General features: G+C 44.5%; 1 protein-coding gene across 1 annotated transcript in view; it reads right to left on the bottom strand.

The window, feature by feature from the left end:
• Positions 1-19711, bottom strand: part of LOC118237337 (zinc finger matrin-type protein 4-like) — an 86398-nt gene that overhangs the window by 22254 nt on the left and 44433 nt on the right. The window contains exons 4-5 of the mRNA XM_035435938.1: positions 12849-13005; positions 1077-1298 (exon numbers count right to left, since the gene is read on the bottom strand). Of these exons, the coding sequence (XP_035291829.1) occupies positions 1077-1298; positions 12849-13005 (379 nt within the window). The remainder of the gene's footprint in view (positions 1-1076; positions 1299-12848; positions 13006-19711) is intronic.

The following is a 19711-nucleotide window of genomic DNA, read 5'->3' as shown; positions in this document are numbered from 1 at the left end:
TACCAACCTTGCCTGGGCACTCCTGTTACCCTGGGCCATCCGTCAGCACCTGAGCGGGAGGATGCTGGGAGACAGCTCTTTCCTCAACGGATTATGACGTCCCAGATTATGACTAAGCACGCACCACTTAACTTAATGGTCCTCTCCACTGTTCCAGGTGCAGGGAACATGTCCTACAGTGGTGGGATAATTGTGTAATTGGGTGGGTAAGAAAGTGATCTAAGAGCACATTCCCCTCAAGCCTCCTCCAGCCCCCAAAATTAACAGTGTGTGACACCGTGACCCCTTCCACTCAGAGGAGAGCAGAATTTCGCCTCTTAAAAGCGGAAACAGTTGGCCAAGGGGGGAAGCCAGCACCTACTGTAAGAGAGGTGAGGGGCGATGATGTGTTGATGACCTAAATTCACCCCAATTCAAGAGACGTTAATGCCTTTCTCTAGCAGCCAAAAAAAAATTTGCCCAAGCTTCATGCCAGGAATCGACATTCTTAACAAAAGTGGATTTTAGACTGACCTCTGACAACATCCGATTTGAGAGTTACGCATGGAGCGATTCGTGAACATTGCTGATAAGGAAAGATACCTTTTCCAATATTTGCAGGTCAATGTAGATAATGTCTCCATATTAAAAGTAGTAAGTCCATCTGAAAAGTGCCCAGCTTCATCACCAACTTTCTTGTGTAGTGCATCCTCCTCCTCACAATGCTTTTCCCCCACCATGATGAATCACACACTATATATACTTTTTATATCTTTTTTTACATATTTTCTTTTAGTGCACCCAGTAGGTGTAACGTTATGCTGTGGACTAGCTCTTAAAGGATTATATAACTTCATTTGCTGACGTTGATGAACCAGGCATTTTCAAGCAAGCTGAATGTTACATCTAGGCAAATGCAGAATGGCTAACGTGGACTGCTTTGACACAACCCTCTCTTTTTCCTGCGCTGTCCCTATAATGATGGGGACTGCTTGGACACAAGCCCCTCCTCTTCCTGTGCTGTCCCTGTTAAGGGTATGGCTAACGTGGACTGCTTTGACACAAGCCCCTTCCCTCTTCCCGTGATGTGACTGTACCTTTCATCTCTCCCATGTCCAGGGTTTTCCCCAGCTGCTCCAGCAGGTCGGCACGGGCGGCGTTCTTCTTGTGCTTCTTGCCGTCGTAGTGCTGCTGCGCCATGCCCGGATTGTTGAACCAGGCGTTGCACAGCTGGCAGTAGCGATCCGAGTCCCGGCGCTGCCGCGGCGAGGTCACCAGAGACATCTCCGGGGGGGTCTTCACGGGATTTGGTGGAACCTCTGCAAGGAAAAGGGCACAGGTCACGGGTAAAATAACAGCAATGGATCGCGTTGTACGCATTCTAGTGGCTATGTATTTTCCTCCACAGTTGGCATGTAAAAATGGCCAAAGCAGCTGACGTGACAGAGGAGGAGTTGGTAAGCTAACGTGGAACTATAATGAGCGACGATCAAAGCTGTGGTATCGCTCCGGCTTTGGCTTCACGGCTACAGCCCGTGAGTAATGCGCTGTTATCTCCATCAGGACCCTGGAGAGGAATGCCTACATTGCTCTTGACAACGAGGGGGCCCTCGGTACAGGAGACGAGCCCTGCTCCACTTACTGCTGCCCACTTAAACCCTCATGCATGGGTGCCGCCATTAGCAAGGAGCCTACATCCCAGCGCACGACATCGCGTCGGCTTGATAAGTTTAAACGCTCGAGCGCTCGGCACCACCCTTCAGAAAGGGAATGTTTAAGCAAGACCCGGTTAAGAGGCGTCCTCCCCCGCTTGGCCCCCGTGGCCGCTAGGGATTGTGGGACGGTCGGCGATAGCTCAGTGAAAATCACAGCGGAGGGCGTCTTTACTCTCCCTCATGAGGCTCCTGGGCGCCTCAAAGCGAGAGTTCTAATCACAGCCGAGAAACCTTCAATTAAAAAGGGCAAGAACAAGGAGGAGCGGCTCTCAGGGTGCATAATGTTCTAATGCTAAATTTGCTCCTCTGTCTTGTCAGATAAGACACACACGATAAAAAGACTCCTTAATGCTAAAGGGAGACGAGCATCCCGTTCCTCCTGAACTTTAAAAATGAACAGCTGTCACAGGAGCACAGAGAGTGCCGGAAAAAGTGACTTCTGTCTAAGAAGGCTGGATACTTCTGCTATTCCCTGCTGCATTTCAGGCTTTTTCAGAGCGGCTCAACCTTTCCGTGTACCTTTAAACCTTTAAAATTCACCCTCTATCCGATAGCTATCGAGTGCCACGATTTTGTATCATCGACAGAAACTCAAGTGCTGCTGGGATTTCATCGAGATAACATTCTGTATACCCAAGTTTTTTCCCGCACTGTCGTCAGGTCTATTATGCAGTGTCCTTCAGGCAAGGCACATTAGTTCTGCATGGCTAAAAGAATCCAGGGAACTGAAAACAATAGGACAGGTAGAATAAAGCCTTTGGCTTGCACAAAGGAGTTCTGAAAGTCAAGCAGTCTTAACGTACTTTGTTCCCCACTTTTGTTTTGACTCTGAAGGTAATGGTGATATGGCAACTGAGCAGGTGCAACAGACAGTATTTAATTGGAACAATTAACTGCCGCTACTAGAGCAATGAGCTAGAAATCTAAGTGATGGCAAGAATTAAGTGGTTGTAGGAGTTGGAATCAAAAGGTGTGAAGTGCACAGATTTTGTGGAGGAAGACAATAAGTGGGGCTGGACATCATCTGAGTAGTACATGATTAATCACAAGATAAGAAGTGGTAATTACATAAAGATGCTACTTGTCTTTTTCAGGCCCAAAAAACATTCCTCTGGCACAGGGAAACTGGTCCAAACTGCATGGCTAATTGAAGCATTCCAGATTCCACACTGAGCAAATGAGAAATATGTTCCTGGAAGCAATGAAATTAATGAGATGTGCCTCAAGAAGCACTAACCTAATGCGATACCTAATCTTCATCGGAAAAAACACAAGGTGATTAGTTTCTCATTTTCTAGTACCAAGCAGTACCAAGGACTTTATGCTGTGCGTATTGTACAGAACAAAACTCGCAGAGTAATTGTAATTTGATTTGGGGCACATCTTCACATGCACCATTTTGACAGAGTAACATCAAGAGTTTACGTCCTGCTGAGGAAATCACATTAAAATTCAACAAAAGACATTCATTATCAGAAGAAATGACATTGCCAAATTGAAGCAGTTAGCGAGACACAAAGCCCTTTGAACACAAATATCACCAAGTGAGAGGGATTCTGTGCCAGTGGATAAGCATTCACAACAAGAGCATCTACCTATTTATAGCACGCAGACTGAAAAAACATCCTTTAGTGTTCTTTGTTCCATCAGTAGTCTCAAAAACGTTGATGGTAAATGGTAAATGGACTGCATTTATATAGCGCTTTTATCCAAAGCGCTTTACAATTGATGCCTCTCATTCGCCAGAGCAGTTAGGGGTTAGGGGTTAGGTGTCTTGCTCAAGGACACTTCGACATGCCCAGGGTGGGGTTTGAACCGGCAACCCTCCGACTGCCAGACAATCGGTCTTACCTCCTGAGCTATGTCGCCCCAGGTGACATTGATGGTAATTGATCTTTTACGGTTATTGATATAATTGATGGTGATGGTTTCTGTCTCACTCTTTTCTTACTATCTGCTTCCATGTACAGATACTATGCCACTGTACAGCTGATGTCATTAGGAAAACTCATTTTTCTTGATAATTGCTTGATCAAACAGGAGATATGGAGGGTTTATTAGGCATGGCTTGAGGTTCTGTTCTGATTGCACAAAGACTACTCTCGCTTCCTCTAAACTGATTCAAGTACTACTGGAAAACACAAGGAGCGCTGAACAAAAATAGATACTGAAGTGGTACAGAAAACGTTAACAAATATTTCAGTTTTGTGGGCTTCTTTTTAAAACCTCTGTCATTGCACTGAGAAACTGGGAAATTTCATTCAGCTTCCTTCAGCTCAACATTTATCCTTTGCTGTTAGAGTGCCACTTTGAAGGTTAGATATAAAATGGCATGATGGCAACTATTAAAATAAACGATGAAAGCTGGACTTCATTCACACATTGACCAGTCATTGAATTCATCTTTTTCAGATTCCCCATTTCTTTTGGTTTCTGAATTAATTGGCCAAAGGAAATAAGAAATGCTTGTGAAAATTCAGACCAGGACCAGCTACAAGGCATAAAAAAACTGTGAATGGCTTGGACTGTCAGCTTTAGTACACGGTGGATTTTAACACAAGTTCTGGTTTGGACCAAAATATCTATCATTGCATTGCCTTTTTTGAATTTGTAGATTATAGGGAAAAAAAGACTGAGGTGTGATTTGTTATAATCTAGAACAGTCATTCTTTATTTAGCTTCTGGTTACTTTTTTCTGCTGCTTTTATTTATGTTTTTAAAGAGTGTAAATCCTGCTTAAGAGGGGTCGACCGTGAGAAAGAGAACAAGCTGAAATATTCCGCACACAGTTGAGTTTCTGGGATAAGCTGGCATCAGCGCTGTGCCTTCTTAAAAGGGAAAAACAGGAGAAATAATCGGAATGGCTCTCCAGTGAAGGCGCCGCTCCAACGGGACCCCAGACTCCTCAAAAACAAAAAAAAAAGCAGCGGCGTGTCTGGGGAAGCGCAAGCCCAAACAATTGGCCATTGTCGCACGGGGCTCCATTTTGAAGAGCTATTCAAAATCTCCGAGCCTGAAGGACCGCAGATAGCCGCGGTGCATCCGAGCCTTCGCGGAGCGTTCAAAAATAGCCCGGCAACAATGCATTCGCAAGACAGCGATTGGCTGAGGTCCAGGGACCTGATCCAAGCCACGGCGGCCAGTCCTTCAGGAAAACTTTAACGGCTGCACGGAGGGACTGAGGACAAAATTCTCCGCGTCTCATTGCCCCGTCTGTGAAAGCCTTGCGATGGCTGGCTGCGGCAGGAGCAGCAGCAGCAGGAGCAGCACTCTCGCTCTCTCACTGGAGGGATTTGTTCCACTTGCCTGGGCGGAAAAGCCCCTTCAGTGTGCGTGTCTGCTGTACTACAGTGATGCCCATCTGGTCGTGCTCTCTAGTGTGGGGCCTCGTGAGGTCCTTTCCTCTGGAAAATAATCAACACGATGCTACATCTGCCATTTAGGATGATAAATTAAATTATCATATTAACTACTAATAGTTAATGCGATTCTTTGAAAGCACACACACATCCTCGCCATGCCATCAATTGACCAGTCATGATTTTAATAAATGACAGCACTGCTTCTAAGCACCACCCAGTGACTTTTGTCAACAAAAGTCACTGGAGGCGATAATCCAAAAATTTGTCAAAGCTGATAATTTCAAAGGAAACAATCAATCAAGCATTAGTTCCTGTCAGCAGCTTTGCTCATGGAGAAAATAAACTGTGCAGAAACTTTTAAGTACAGTAGTGTGAAAAGATCTGAAATCATGACTGTAAAAATTAAGCCATAGAACGCTATTTCATGGCAACTCAATGCACATAATGCCAAGGACCATTAGGCATACTCAATATAATTTCACTGGTGGGTACATTATCTATTCCAGCGTAATTATAGCTCAGAAATGGGGCCATCATTGCCCCTTTTTCTACCACAAATTAAGTTTTTTGTCTTCATTTTCTCCACACTGTAATGCCAGAGGCCTTTATTGCAGGTTTTCCATTTTTAATCAACTGTTTACACTCACAAGACGTTGCCAAAGACTCAGAGCTCAGAACCTCAAATAAAACTTTTCCTTATGCGACATTTCACAGCAGGGGGGCAAACCCCTTTTCTCTTATTTGGAAAGTGTTATTGCCCAACAATTTACAACATGGCAGGGCTTTCATTTAGAAAAACAAGCTTGATCCCCCATCTTAGACTCACTTGGACCTGGTGTCCACCATCTCTCAGTCATCTGATGCCTGTGAAATTATGAAACTTTAAAAAGTACAAATAGCAGACACTGTGGCCATGAACGCTGATTTTTCATACAGCATATCTAAAAGAAAGTTATACAAATCCCTGTAAGAGTTGGATTGCAGCACGGGTTTAGGGAACATCACTATCAATCACATTTTACATTTCCATTTTAAAATTTACTTTGCAATAAATAACGCACAGTGACATGTGCTTACAGTACATGACATCTGAGTTTTCCTTAAGTATGCCCAGAAGATGAATGTGCTGAGATGAAAATAAATATTTTAGATTTTTAGGAAATACAAAAGTTCTGATGAATTCAAGGGAGCAGAATGACTAATGCAGCAATAAGACAGCACAACACTGAATGAAATAATCCTTATTGATCACACAGGCTGTTGCACATTTAATGACTATCATCCCAGTCTGGTGCGTTTACGTTCTTTCCCTCATTTCTTGCAATGAAATAAAGCCAAATGGCTTTTGGCCATAATACATCATCGAATGTTCAAATGGGCCGATGAGTCACAAGACGGACAGCAGGAAGAGAAATGAGCATCTCGCAGGAAACCTCATGCTTCATCTGACCCATTCACAGTGGTTCCCCATTAGAAAGTCATTTGATTCTAACCAAACCGCGTACACAGACTCTCACACCCAGCGTTGAGCTATCACGACGGATGCATAAAGCATCTGTTGGATGGGAACAAAGGGATGGAGGTGCTGTGCGTCGGCACCAACAACTCCCCTTTTCGGGCTTTCATTCCCCCTTTCTCGCGGCTCTGTTCGGAGGAGTCTAAATATTTTCTCAAGGCTAAATCTGCGGCTTTGAGAAAGTATTTATCTTGAGAATGCATGCCTTGCAGACCCGGGGGGGGGGAGGGGAATAGCTAATCTCTCAAAGTTCCCCGAACATGCGCTATAAGGACGTCCCCTCAGATAAGAGCTTAGCTGCAGCAGGCGGCACGGGCGTGCAATATCAGGTTTGTCCGCACCAGATATGTCTCCTGGTACTGTAGTGAGGGATGGCTTTCTGCTGTGTGACTGCACCGGCAGCTCAAGGTTGTGAGGATTCTGGGTCTAAAGCACGAGGGCGATACCTCGCGTTTGCGTCTGTCTCGCTGCTTTCATGTCTAGATTTGACCACTACACGTGTCACTACAGCAGATTTGATAGATGTCCGATGACATTTTAGACTGTTGAAATAAATATGTCTATACCACCACATTCACACCGTGTCGCCTCGTCCTCTTCAATCTCAGCTCACAAAAGACCACTAGCTGCTTTCTCTCACTAGGTGTGCCACAAATGACTCTCTGTGGGTTCATCCTGCATGGTGTTTTCTTTCTCCATACTCACTAAATTGCACTGGAAGCCTTCATACAGATAAACACAGTGGATCTGCTACATGACTCATCAGTGTTCCTTCAGCCACACTCTCAACGGACATCCCTGTACAACTCATAGTGATGGCCTTAATGATGGTTGATGGATGAAGGAGAACAGTCAGATTTATCTTGTGGTGTCACTCGTATTTTGTTACACTCACAGTCAATCCTTCAAATTCTCACTCAACATTATCAGCGATTAAGTTGTCAGTTTAGCCTTTGCTATACATGCCTAGGATGATGCATAACATTATTATTATTATTATTATTATTACTATTATTATTATCAAACTTATTTTGACACATAGTTGGATAATCATTCCTAGAATCAACATGTCTGCCTTTAATGACACGACTGCTAAGAAGTAAGATTCTGAACTGATTGTTAATCTAATGAATAATACTAAAACGGGAAATTGGAATAGAGCCTGTTAATTCCAAGAGGACCTGGCAACGTTGCTTAAACTAAATTAAAGTAATTTATGTTATTATTTATAGCAGCCAGTATTTAGTTAAAGATGAGAATTTCAATACTCAGTGAGCACTACCACCAGCACATGGAAAAGCAGCACACTCCTTAACCAGGATATTAGCTATGCACACTTTTGATTGCATACAGGATGCAATTACATCCAAAATGTTTATAGTTTACTGTGCCTTTAATGGAAAAGATTTGGATTAATATCTGTGTATTTTGAATTAATGCCAGTGAGAAGAGGAATGGGTCACAGAAGAATTTTTTGTCATACTGACCAGTGCTAATCTTTATGATTTACATGAAAATGCACCTCCACAATGAGCATGTGTGACAGATTCTCTTTGCACAGCTCTCACTGTACTCCCAGTGGCTTTGCTTTGGAGCGAGCGGAAACAAAATCCTTTCTTCTCGCTTATTGACCAAACTCATCTGAAACAACAGGGTCTCCGTGGAGACGGCCGCCTCGACGACCGCACTTCGCCACTCCACTAACCCTCCTTATGCAGAAATCAATAGCTCCGCTCTTCAGACAGCGCTGAAATCTGCCAGATTTATCTTCCCGACATTTCCCATTCACTGCAGATAGATCACCTGCTCACGCACCGGTACAGCAAAACCGTAATCGAGTTGGAAATAAAAAAAAAAAGTTTACAGCGCTTATCTATCAGGGTGAAGTGACAGGGGAGGAGAGGGGGTAAACTCTCTTTGTTCCGTGCCGAAAAATTCACCTTTGATGAATTGCATTTGGATCAAAATCTTGGACTGCCTTTCAGTTTTGTAACGACATACACAGATTCTAAAATATGCTTGACCAGAAAGGAAATGTAAAATAAAGGCTCTCTGATATTATATATATTATGTAGGAGACATACGTTGAAATTTTTAGATTGGGGGTGCTTTTGACCTCCTATCGAGTTGAGGGGAGAGCCGTCCTGTCTGATGCATGCAAGGGTGTCATGGAGATTGATGGCTGTGTCTCCTCTTTCCCAGTCGGGAGTTTTGCCATTTCCTGTTTCAAACCGCCAGTCACAGATGGTGCAGCTAATGACTGAATCTGTCAGCACTGGGAAGAGAGGAGAGGCAGTCGCTGGAGTGTCTACGTTAAACACTTTTTAAGAATCCTGGGGAAAATGGAGTTCTGATTTCGAAGCTGCAAAGTCGTGACAAAAACATCAAACTATTTTCCGGGGCAACTCAACCCTAGTCGAAGAGAAATGCTTTCTGCATTATTTAATTCAGGCCAGACGCCTAATCTCTAATCTCTAAAATTAAAAATGTTTGTGGGCATGGACTGGAACAGTATCATCTTCCCTCCACAATTTTCAGTAAAGTCACAGTGAGCGGAAACTCCCAGAACTATCTCCCTTAGCAACCCACTATATGCGGTACCTACCTGTATGATTTTAATCATGACAGCTTCTATAAAAAATGCAGTGCGCTGTGATTGCAAACAGTGCAGCGCCATTATCTAGGACGAGACAGCGAATCCCCATAAAAATCTAAATTTGCACATCCAATTAAACAGCCGCCCAAGATTAAATACTCCGACGTGAATACGGTATTTTAAATACCCAGCGAGCTCTCAGGGCGCCACGCAATAATGTGCTCAGCCGTTTGATTCATTTCAGTTGCCGTCCTCTCTGGTGTGTTCCTGGAAGGCGTTCACTGGACAAATGAACATTCCGGCAGCTGATGCAGCGATGTTCAGAAACAAACACCCCGCAGAGACGAACTGCAAAAGGGCCAACGACCGTAATGGCCGTGGACGGCAGCGGAGAGGCATCCCTCGTCACTTTGGGGAGGCACTAATCGCCACCCTCCTGGCCCCGCCATTGGTTTAGGTAGTTTGAGAGGGGTTTCTGCTGGCCTCGAGCATCAATCACACACTGCAAGATGAGTTGGTTAATCACCCCAGCTGAAACTGGATGCTGTTTACCTCCCTCCCTCCTTAAAGTTAAATGATATCCAGCTCAAACACATGAGACACCTAATCTTCGCATAGGTTGAGGTCCAATGTACACCTAGACCAAGGGGGACATTTTGGCATAAGGGACCTATATGTATAAAGGGTAGCAAAGATCTTAAAAAATACTCTCTACATTTAGTCACAGACAAACTGTGAACTGGACATACTGTACACACATGCACACACTCACACACACACACACACACACACACACACAGCCTCGCCATCACCTAGAGCCACCACTCCCCCACCACCACCCCCTCTCAGAAGGCTTCCGGCCAGTCACCTTTTTTTTTCTTTTTTTCTCTCCATTCTTTTCTCTCGCTCTGTTTTTATCCAGCCGCGGCGGCACATCAACTTTCTATGGGGCTTTCAAGCTCTTCTTTTTTGGGTCAATTATCACCTGGGGCGGGCTGACAGAGGACACTAATGTGCAATGAAAGGGTGACACAACACGGGCCTTCCATGGGCTCGCCCCTGATACCGCAACCCTGTCATGTGAAATGACATTAAAAAGGAGAACGGGGGCCGTGTCCCTCAAACACAGTCTCTGGAAGACAAATAAGCCTGGTGCCCAGGGTGAGAAAGGGTTAGAAAGGTCTCTCATGCACATTCTCCACACTAATGAGGTAAATAAAGATATTTTGCATTTACACAATTCATTAGCCCTGTGTCACAGACGCATGCAGGAACGCATCAACACACGCATGCACACACGCACGCTAATAATGAGGACTGATAGTTCACTTGCAATTATTTCATTATAACCATAAAAGGTCGACTGAACTGCGGGGGCAATTTTACAAAGGGGATTTGAGAGAAAATACTCCTGAGATTTAAAAATGAAAAAGGGATTATGTAAATCTCACATCTCCTCAGAGGTAGATCAACGTCTTTGCATTTCTCACAAATTAGTGAAACTGCAGATGCTGATGTACCATCTAAACAGCACAGCTCAACACCAATCATTTTAAATTACTCTTACAGTGCTGCATTGCAGCAAAAAGTGCTAACTGGTTAATTATTACGTACATATATCTGCATTAATGCACATTAAATTTAACCGCTTAGTAACAACGTGGACATTTGTACAAAGGGAAAGAAATGAATATGCTCAGATGCCATGTACTGTATATTTTCAAACCCATTTTTAAAGAAATGGCATGCTTTAGCCTATCTGAACCCCATGTCTATTATTATTAGTTGTGATAATGTCAGTTTGTATTACACGAGACTCCCTCTATAAATGCTTTACTGTCACAATTATTTATGCTTTTGACCAAGATTTACATATTTACATAGACAGAATTCCACATGCACTTCTTGATATGGAAGTATGTATATCTTTTGTATGCGCATGCAAGACCCATTGAAGGGAGAGATGGGACTACATTTCTCGAATACAGCCACATCCATTCCCACAAGATGCAGTAAATGCCATTATTGCAACGTAAAGTAATGCAACACTTCCGGATCCTTGCATAGCGGCAGGTGTGCAGGTTTGGGGGACCGTAGCTGATTACAGAACGGATTATATTGCCTCACTCTTATAGCAGCCTCTCGGGGCCCTAAGGCAGCGATGCCACTGATTGTTTAAGAAGACCCCTGCAACACGGATCCCGCTGGGCTTCCGCTTGCAATTTCAAAAGGTCGTTGTTTAAGATAGCATTCCATTTTCACCCGCTGAGGCTGTCTGGAATACTGTCTGCAACAGTTAACGAACAAAAAAAAAAAATAAAAATAAAAAATTAACCACACACTATTATTTATGCAGCTTGCTAAAGACCAAATGCTACGATAATATAATTTGTTCCACAGGACAAGGGTTTGCCAATATCTCACACACATACCAACCAAAGGTTAATTCTTTCAGAGGAGGCATCTATAAATAAATGTTGTTAATAATGCGGTCTCAGGTGTGCAGCCGGGGTGTGAATTGCTAATAAAGTAAAAGTGCTTTTCACTTCAAGAGTTCCCTTGTTGCTGGCTTTCATTATGCTCTGCACTGCCAATTTGTTTACTGATTTTGGGGGGGTGGGGGTGGGGGATGGGGGGTGAGCAGCTGCTGTGGTCCACAATGGCGGCCAAGTTTTCTCTGCCCCGAGGTCTCCAGAGCTGTAATTAAATCTAAATAAGCCACCCGCAGATATGACGGACCTTGATTCGCCAGCCGACACAAGCTGCACCCCCCCCCCCCCCAAAAAAAGACGCATATTTGGCATCCCCGAACACTGCCTGCACCTGCTGCCGTGTTCACGGAGGAAGGGGGGGGGGGGGCGGAAATACTGGCAACTGGGTTGTCGGAACTTTACCATATAAAGAACGATAGCAATATGTTAGGCATAGGGTAGCTGGCTGTATATCTAACAAATGTTAGATGCATTGCAGTGCTTCACAGTAAATAATACAATTATTTACATTTCAGCTGTTTACAGGTTTGCACCTTCAAATTTTACAGCCTTTTACCGTAAAATTCATGGTCTTTTTTGTATCAGAACATTGCACTGTGCTGAAGTCCTTGTTAGAAGATAGTCTGCTGAAACGGTTGCAAGTGCCCATTTGTCTGCTCAGAGCAGGACTCTGCCAGCCATTCCATCTCACGCAAACAGATGTCGGTAGCATGCCAAAATGTTTGGCAACGGCCAGGCAGAACGGCATGGCACCTGGGGCCTTTGAGCTGAGAGTGCACGCCCGCATGACAGTTTGGCCCGTCCGCTGACACGGTTGCTAATTTAGCAAGTTTGCAGGTTCCTCTCTAAGCACTGGAAGGTAATAGCTCAGGGGCGGGTACAATACAAGAGACACAGCTGAGGTGTGGGAATTACCAGGCAGGGCTGACCTTCCAAATGCAAAATGAGGTACTGCACTGAAAGTAACACAGGCAGACCAGCATATTACACAAATCTCAGTCCAGCCACTTTAATTAGAAACAAGTTCCTGATGTGTTTTTAGGTGCAGTGATCACTGAGGCCAGCTGCAGAACCCGGCCAAATGGCACCAAAAATGTTTTTTAGCCAGTAAAAAAAAAAGACTCAGTTTCACCTCCCCACTGTATATACACACACACACACACACACACATACAGGCACAAGGTGTACCTTTTCCATTGATGGCGGGAGGCTCCCCCAGCAGTAGCTTTAGCCTCTTGGCATGGATCTTGCCCTGGTAGTGGGACTGTGCCACCACTGCTGAGGTGAAGGACATGTTGCACAGCGTGCAGCACTTGTTCTTATCCACGTCCCCCTCGTCAGTGCCCTGACGAAAGAAACACACACACAGGGTCAATGTGAATGTCAGCACAAGAGGTGCAAAGACAGCAACGCACACAAACAAAAAAAGACATTGCATTTAGCCGTCTTCACTCGTCTTGCGTAAAGGCGTTTGAGGCACCAAAAATACTAGAACACGATGAACTTCTGAGAGAACTTTATCACATTTTGGTGCCTCAAAAACACTCTTAAGCGAGACAAGTGAAGCCAGTTGAATGGACCGGAAAATGATGCTTAACGAGGCTCCCTTTGACAGCTCGAAGAGTCACGGGAGACAAGGCCAAGCATCGCACCGCCCAGGGTACTAACAGATTCCCCCTCAAACGGCCGAAGGAACCCGGGCGCTTGAGGGCAAGCTCAACTGCCACGGCTCCAGAAGACTGCGCTCCACTGTGGCTCCCCACCGAATTTCTCATTTAGTTCCCCACGGGAAGCAAATGGGTGCAATCCTGCGTTTAAAAAAAAAAAAAAAAAGCGGCAAGCAGGGTGGAATGACTGCTGATTGTTTGGGGCGATCCCAGCGATTCCATCTGTGCTGGCTGCTACTGGGCCCGTTAGCCCACACCACAGCACAGAGTGAGCGGGGGAACCTGCCATGGTAGATTGATGCGGGGGCTTTTTACAGAGGGGGAATGAGAGTAACCAATTAAACCCACCAAGTCTTTCCTATGCGGGATCATATTCTTGGATGAGCTAGCTTTGCGCACAAATTCATAGGCAGAAACATGAACATTCCCGTGCTCCCTGGAGCCAAATGTCCATGATGGATGTGCCTTCTTTGAGGATTTAAGACCAAAATGCCTGAAAGCCTATTGTCAGGATTCATCTTTCTTTCTATATTTCTTTCTTTCTTTCTTTGTGATATGCTTCCAAGTTGAAGGCTATTGCAGGAAGACTATAAAGTTCCTCAGTTGATTGGTTTGGAAACCATAGCCTATAATCTTTGCAAACTCATCGAAAAGCAGTATTTCCTTTATTTATTTCTTCCTGTTTTCTGTTGGCAGCACTGCAAAACACTGGGTAGGATTCAATCATCATCTGTCCCCAACTTTGACAAAAACACTTTTTTCCCCCACAAAACCAGTTTGGCGAGTTTGGGATTAAAACTAACTCACCAAACTCAGTTTGTGAAGAAAAAAGTGTAATGCCTGCATTTACTTGTAGGTCAAATTTAAGGACAAATGCGAAATCAAATACAGGCCATAGGCTATAAATATGTCTGAAAGAGTGTATATTTACTATCGCTCCCGATATGAATGTTAACCAGCTTTCAGACCAGTATATGCTACTCAAGGATCATGGAATTTGTTGTGCATACTGTGTCATTTCATTTCCCTCCTAAAAATGAACGTATATGGATTTCATCATTCTCTATATTGTCTATCAATCTACTTTTTGACATACATACAAAATTAGATCATTTCCAAAAATTGCTCAAATCAGGTACACTTTTTGGTCATAGTCATTGTCCACAACAACAGTGCAAATAATACAGTTTGTCCTCCCTTGTAGATAGACGGTAGGTTTGTGGCCACCATGCGTACGGTATGGCAAAAACACCGCGACTGCCAGTTCTCTTCTGTTACTCATTCAATGTTTACGTCTTGCAAAAGCAATTCACTGCAATAAATCTCAATTAGCAGTTGGCAGGGCTTTATGTCATACCAGCCATATTGTGTGTGCACAAAATACAACATTTTCTTGGTTGAAAGCGATTTCTCTTTGACTCACCGATTCAGCTTTAATTCACAAAGCTTCAAGTCACGCGTAGTGAATTAAACAGGTTTTCTCATGTGGCATGGCCACACTATTGCATTACTGTAATATATGCAGACATGCTTGAAAGAAAAAAACCGCAGAATGTAGTGTACGCGTTATAAGAACATTAGCTCCCCGCAGCGTACGCAGAAGCCGAGAAGCAATGCACCTTGCTGCTTAGAAACTGCGGAAGCATCTGCGCTCCCTTTGAAAGCTGCTGTGCTAAGCTGAGATTTTTGAATCCCCACTGCCCGGCGCTGAGGGCAGGGTCTGACACTCGCCTGAACGCGGCAGAAATGACTCATTCGGTGACACAGTCCGTCCTTTTCTCATGACCTTATTCCGTCCTTCGCAGTCCCAAAAGCACGCGCTGTCCCCGTGCCAGCTTCTTCACCGGGGCTGACCCACACACTGTCTCATCTCCCTACATCTGTATGCAGAGGTCCGCGGGGGTGTCTGGCCGATAATGAAATAAATAACGAAAATCCAATCAGAGGTACTGTATCAGGGAGCTATGTGACCTCCCCCACCACACCTCCTCCCTTGGCCTTGAGTGCCAAAATGGGAGAAAATATCAATTCCAGGGAACCAGGAGACCGGGAATGAATAATCAGCTGATATTAAATTTGGGCTGAAGTGACTGCACAGAATGACTCAGCCAGGCTGTCTCGGGCAGAATGGACATTGCTTACAGTCATCTGCCAGGAGAGAGTGTGTAAGATTTCACCTAAAACAATAGTGCTATCACATGATGACAGATGGTAAAGGGAAGTGAGGAATGAGTCTGTCACAGACTGAAACTTTAATACATCTATTTTGGGTGGTTCTTGGCGGAGCATAGCATCTACCTACTTTTCCTTTTGAGAAAGTGAAACCGGAGTTTTACTTTATTTATTAACTTTCTCAGGTCAGTTTGATGTTTCTTGGCACATTTTCAACTTTTAAACTTAAAAAGAAATGTGAATAATAGGGAAAGCACAAATCTACACATTTTCTGTCACCAATTGGTATTATATTTGCCTTCCCAGAAAACTCATAACTCTTCTGGAGCACAACTGATCTAATCTCCAGAACACATATAGTTAGGCATTTCAAATCCTGAAACTGCGCTGAGAATAATTACAGTGCGGTGCATTTTACAAATCTGTAACCCAGAGAGATTTGCTGTATTTCAGCAAAAGCCTAACCATTTCTCATTCATCTTAACCATAACATAAAAAACATTTTGATTTGCAAGCAGAAAATTTACTTTACTGTCAGTGTCAGCCCCGCACATGCTCATCGTTGCCCAAGAAAATCTGAGTGAAAGCACAACTCTCGCCTGCTTGTACACCCGTGCTATAAAAGAAGATGTACGATGTGTTGCTGGATTGCACTCGTCCGCTGATGTAAACATCGCGGTCCGTTTTACGATCTCCATTAGCGCGGGAGCCCCGATTAGCCTTGGCAACGGCTTGTGCACCGGGGGATTTGGAGAGAGCCCCGATTCCGCTATAGCATTGAGAGAGCGCCGGTTTCTTCTGGGCCAGGAAACGCACTCAACTCCTGCTCATCTCCCCCAAGGGCGGATGAAGGAAGTAGGACAGCGGAGCGGAAGAGTGGCTGAGAGGAAAAATTTGCGCTTAATATAGAACGGGACGCCGGAGTCTAATACCGTAGCGGGCCGTGTCTGGGACGGTGCAACAGCCCGGACACAAAATTCAGGAGTGCTTTCACCTCTCGCCCGTTACCCGATTTGACCCTACACAACCGTGATGCAGAAGTACTTGCCTAAGGCAGAAGGAAAACATAAACCCCAGTGCGTGGCATGCGGGTTTGCCACCTGAATCTCTGATAAGAAAAACAATATGAATACAGTGTCTAGAGACAAAATAGCTTGTTGTAGGAGCGCAATGAGCCCAGCTATAATTACCTAATTGCTTCTGTAAAGGCATCATGATTTGTAACCGCCATCTCAATCTCTTTAACAAGAGAAGACAATCTGAGGTCTTTGTCTTCAGTGATGAAACGGCAGATTCTGAATACCAGCTTAGCTGGTTAGTTAATTAGATGAGCAAGCAATTGGCCATATGAATTGTCATTACTCGCAATGCATTGGCATTTCATGTTAAATTAACGTAAGGAGAAGCACAAAAGAAATCAATTGGAAATTGCTGTACTCTGCAAAGAAAAAAATGCTTACCAATCTTAAAATGCCAATGCAAAAAAAACTGATGGCAGAAATTCTTCAAGCGGGGCAAAAACTATACTGCTCTAGCACATTGGGTTCCGCACCATAAATAAACCAGCTTTTAAAGAGGCCTGGGACAGAGGGAAAGAGAGGGAGAGAGAGGAAAGTACTATATTTGACTTCAGGAAGGAAATTGACCTGACAAATATACAGACGAGCATTCAGAGCGTCTCTCAACTCCCAGCTCAATGAATGGGATGACAGGCAGCTCTACCTCCGAGCGCGTGCTTCCAGGATGAGAACCTCCACTCAGAGGTAAAGATTTACCCTGCGGTTTTGTGCCGCTACTGTTTGTTTGAGCTAGTGAAGAGTGCCAAACACATTTTTCTTTTTAACAAAAAGCCTTGCCTTGGATTTTTTCTGGGTTTTCAAATTTATGCACTCTTGACAGCTGCAACTACCAACAATTCCATGCGAGAAAAGCACAATTCCAGCAGCCGAGACAGCACTATACTTTTTTTCCTCAAAAGTTTTTGTGTCCATGTTTCGGCAAATTACACACAATAGTGACCCCAAAATGTTTCTAGGTGATTGCATTTATTTGTTTCTCAGTGATGGCTAAATGCTAAAGATGCTGCTCCTTCAATGCCAATTTTTCATTAATGTGCTAAGAGTAAAAGAGGTGCCAGTGAGCCTGGGGAGGGGTTCCCTCTTGAATCAAACAGGGCCACATGATACAGTTCTGTGACTGTAGTTGTGCCAGTGCCCCAGAAAGCGACTGTCCTGAATACTGCTCTGGCTCTATTCATTTTTAACTGAAAAGTTAAATGGGGGCAACTCAAGGATACCTTTGGGAATGTACGTGTGTGAATGATGCTGCAAGGTCAAAAACACTATTAAACAGCAGCTTAAATAATTTAAAAACCACATTGTATACTTAGTATAAATATTCCTTATGTTATAGGGGCACAGTTAGCTATTTAGATTAACTGCATTTCAAATTATTATTTCCCATTACATTGCAACCCCTCACCCCCGCTCAACCATAACCATCTTTCGCTGCGAAACACCCCAGGACCCATGATTTATTCAGAAGAGAAAGAGAGAGAACAAAATATCGCATGGAATCTAATTATAAATGTAAGAAGCGCAGAGAACAGAGACCGATACAGATTAGCTCTCGGCGTCATCTGAAAGCATTAGCACGCGCGGTTCTGGCTCAGCCACCGCAATGCAGGTGAGTCGTGCCAGGGAGCCGTTCGCACGGGTGTCGTAGCGGGGAGGAGAGGCTGCGCGACGCTTTTTCTCCTTCGCACCCTGAGACGCCGCGAAGCGGGCGCGCTACACCACCTCATCCCTCCGCACCTCCTCGCGCGGCAGGCTGCTCGAAACAGCTCATTATCCTGAGGAGATACACGAAGAACCACCTATTGTTCTCGGGGGCTGCATTAATACGGGGAGCGAGGGTGAGAGGATATTTTTAAAAACGGGGAGCGGCGGAACACCTCAGCTCAGCCATCCCCAAATGTAACCTTTTACTTTTAAAGCGGCGGTTCATTAAGGCCTGCTTAGAATAGCCGTGAGTGTATGGCTGAAAGGGCAATCCGAAAGAGGGCTGGAAACCATGCAGATACGGATGACCATCACACACAAAGAAAAAGAAGAAAAAAAAGCTCTCTCTTTTGTGTCAGAGTGCGTGACGAGCGCTTTATTGAAAATTCATAAGTTCAGGGACGAATCCATTTTTCTCTCCACGTTTCAAAAACCTCGAGCTCACCCACGCTCAGCTCACTCCTATCCCTCGTCCGCTGCATGCCTCCCTCCAAACTCCCAGACACGTGAAGCTTCGCAGAGCCAGTCAAGCCTTACATAATCCTTCCTGCATATTTAAAACAATGACAGGCACTGGGTCCAGGTCCTGAGTTGGCATGTGTAGGGCCCACCTGTGCCACTGTAATGCCTGTTAGAGCATGATGGACCAGACCTCCTCAGCCAAAGGCACTAATCCGCTGCTGAACCACACCCTGGCAGCCACCGGTCAAGGTCATGTGATGCACCAGCTGGATCCCTTACACTGTCAAGCCCTGCTCTGCATATGCAATATTGATGCAGACCAATGCCTAATTTATCATTTTCCTCACTGATTATTTAGCATTTTTAGCATTTATATTTCGGTATTTTTCGACCACCCTTCCAATAAAGTCTCTCTTTTTGTTTCTCGCAGTTCACGCAAACAAGCTGTGTGTGGGTTTCTCAATCTGGAACACACAGAATGACTTATGCACTATGTGAGAAAATAGCTTTTTTTACAACTGGGATTTTTTAAGAGATGGCTTCGCCATTACGGATCTATAAACTGAAATCTTTTTAAATTAATCACGGCCAGCTTCATTGCTTCATTGCTTCAGTTGGACGGCCCATCTGGCAATGGGCAGAGGAATGAGGAATGAGGAATTTGTGATGGACGACAGTCTGTGTCATCGGCACCTGTTCCATCTAACATGTCATTTTATTGCCATTGCCATAAAGATTGCCATAAAATCATTAATTTTCTCCAAGGACTCCTTTGAGATGCTGACCTTGAAAATGAAACAAGCGATGGTCGCACCCCAAGGAAAAATGGAAGTGCCGGGGGGTTAGAGTGCCTCTTTTGATTTGTCCCCCTCCCTGCCCCACCACCCCCCCTCACTCACATCTCTCCACTGCCAATGGAGCCTCCTCGCTCATTCAGAGCGGCCCTCAGACTAACAGATGTGTGTGCAGT

Source organism: Anguilla anguilla, chromosome 10, assembly GCF_013347855.1.
Source record: "Anguilla anguilla isolate fAngAng1 chromosome 10, fAngAng1.pri, whole genome shotgun sequence".
Taxonomy (NCBI): domain Eukaryota; kingdom Metazoa; phylum Chordata; class Actinopteri; order Anguilliformes; family Anguillidae; genus Anguilla; species Anguilla anguilla.
This window is presented reverse-complemented; position numbering and strand designations above follow the sequence as displayed.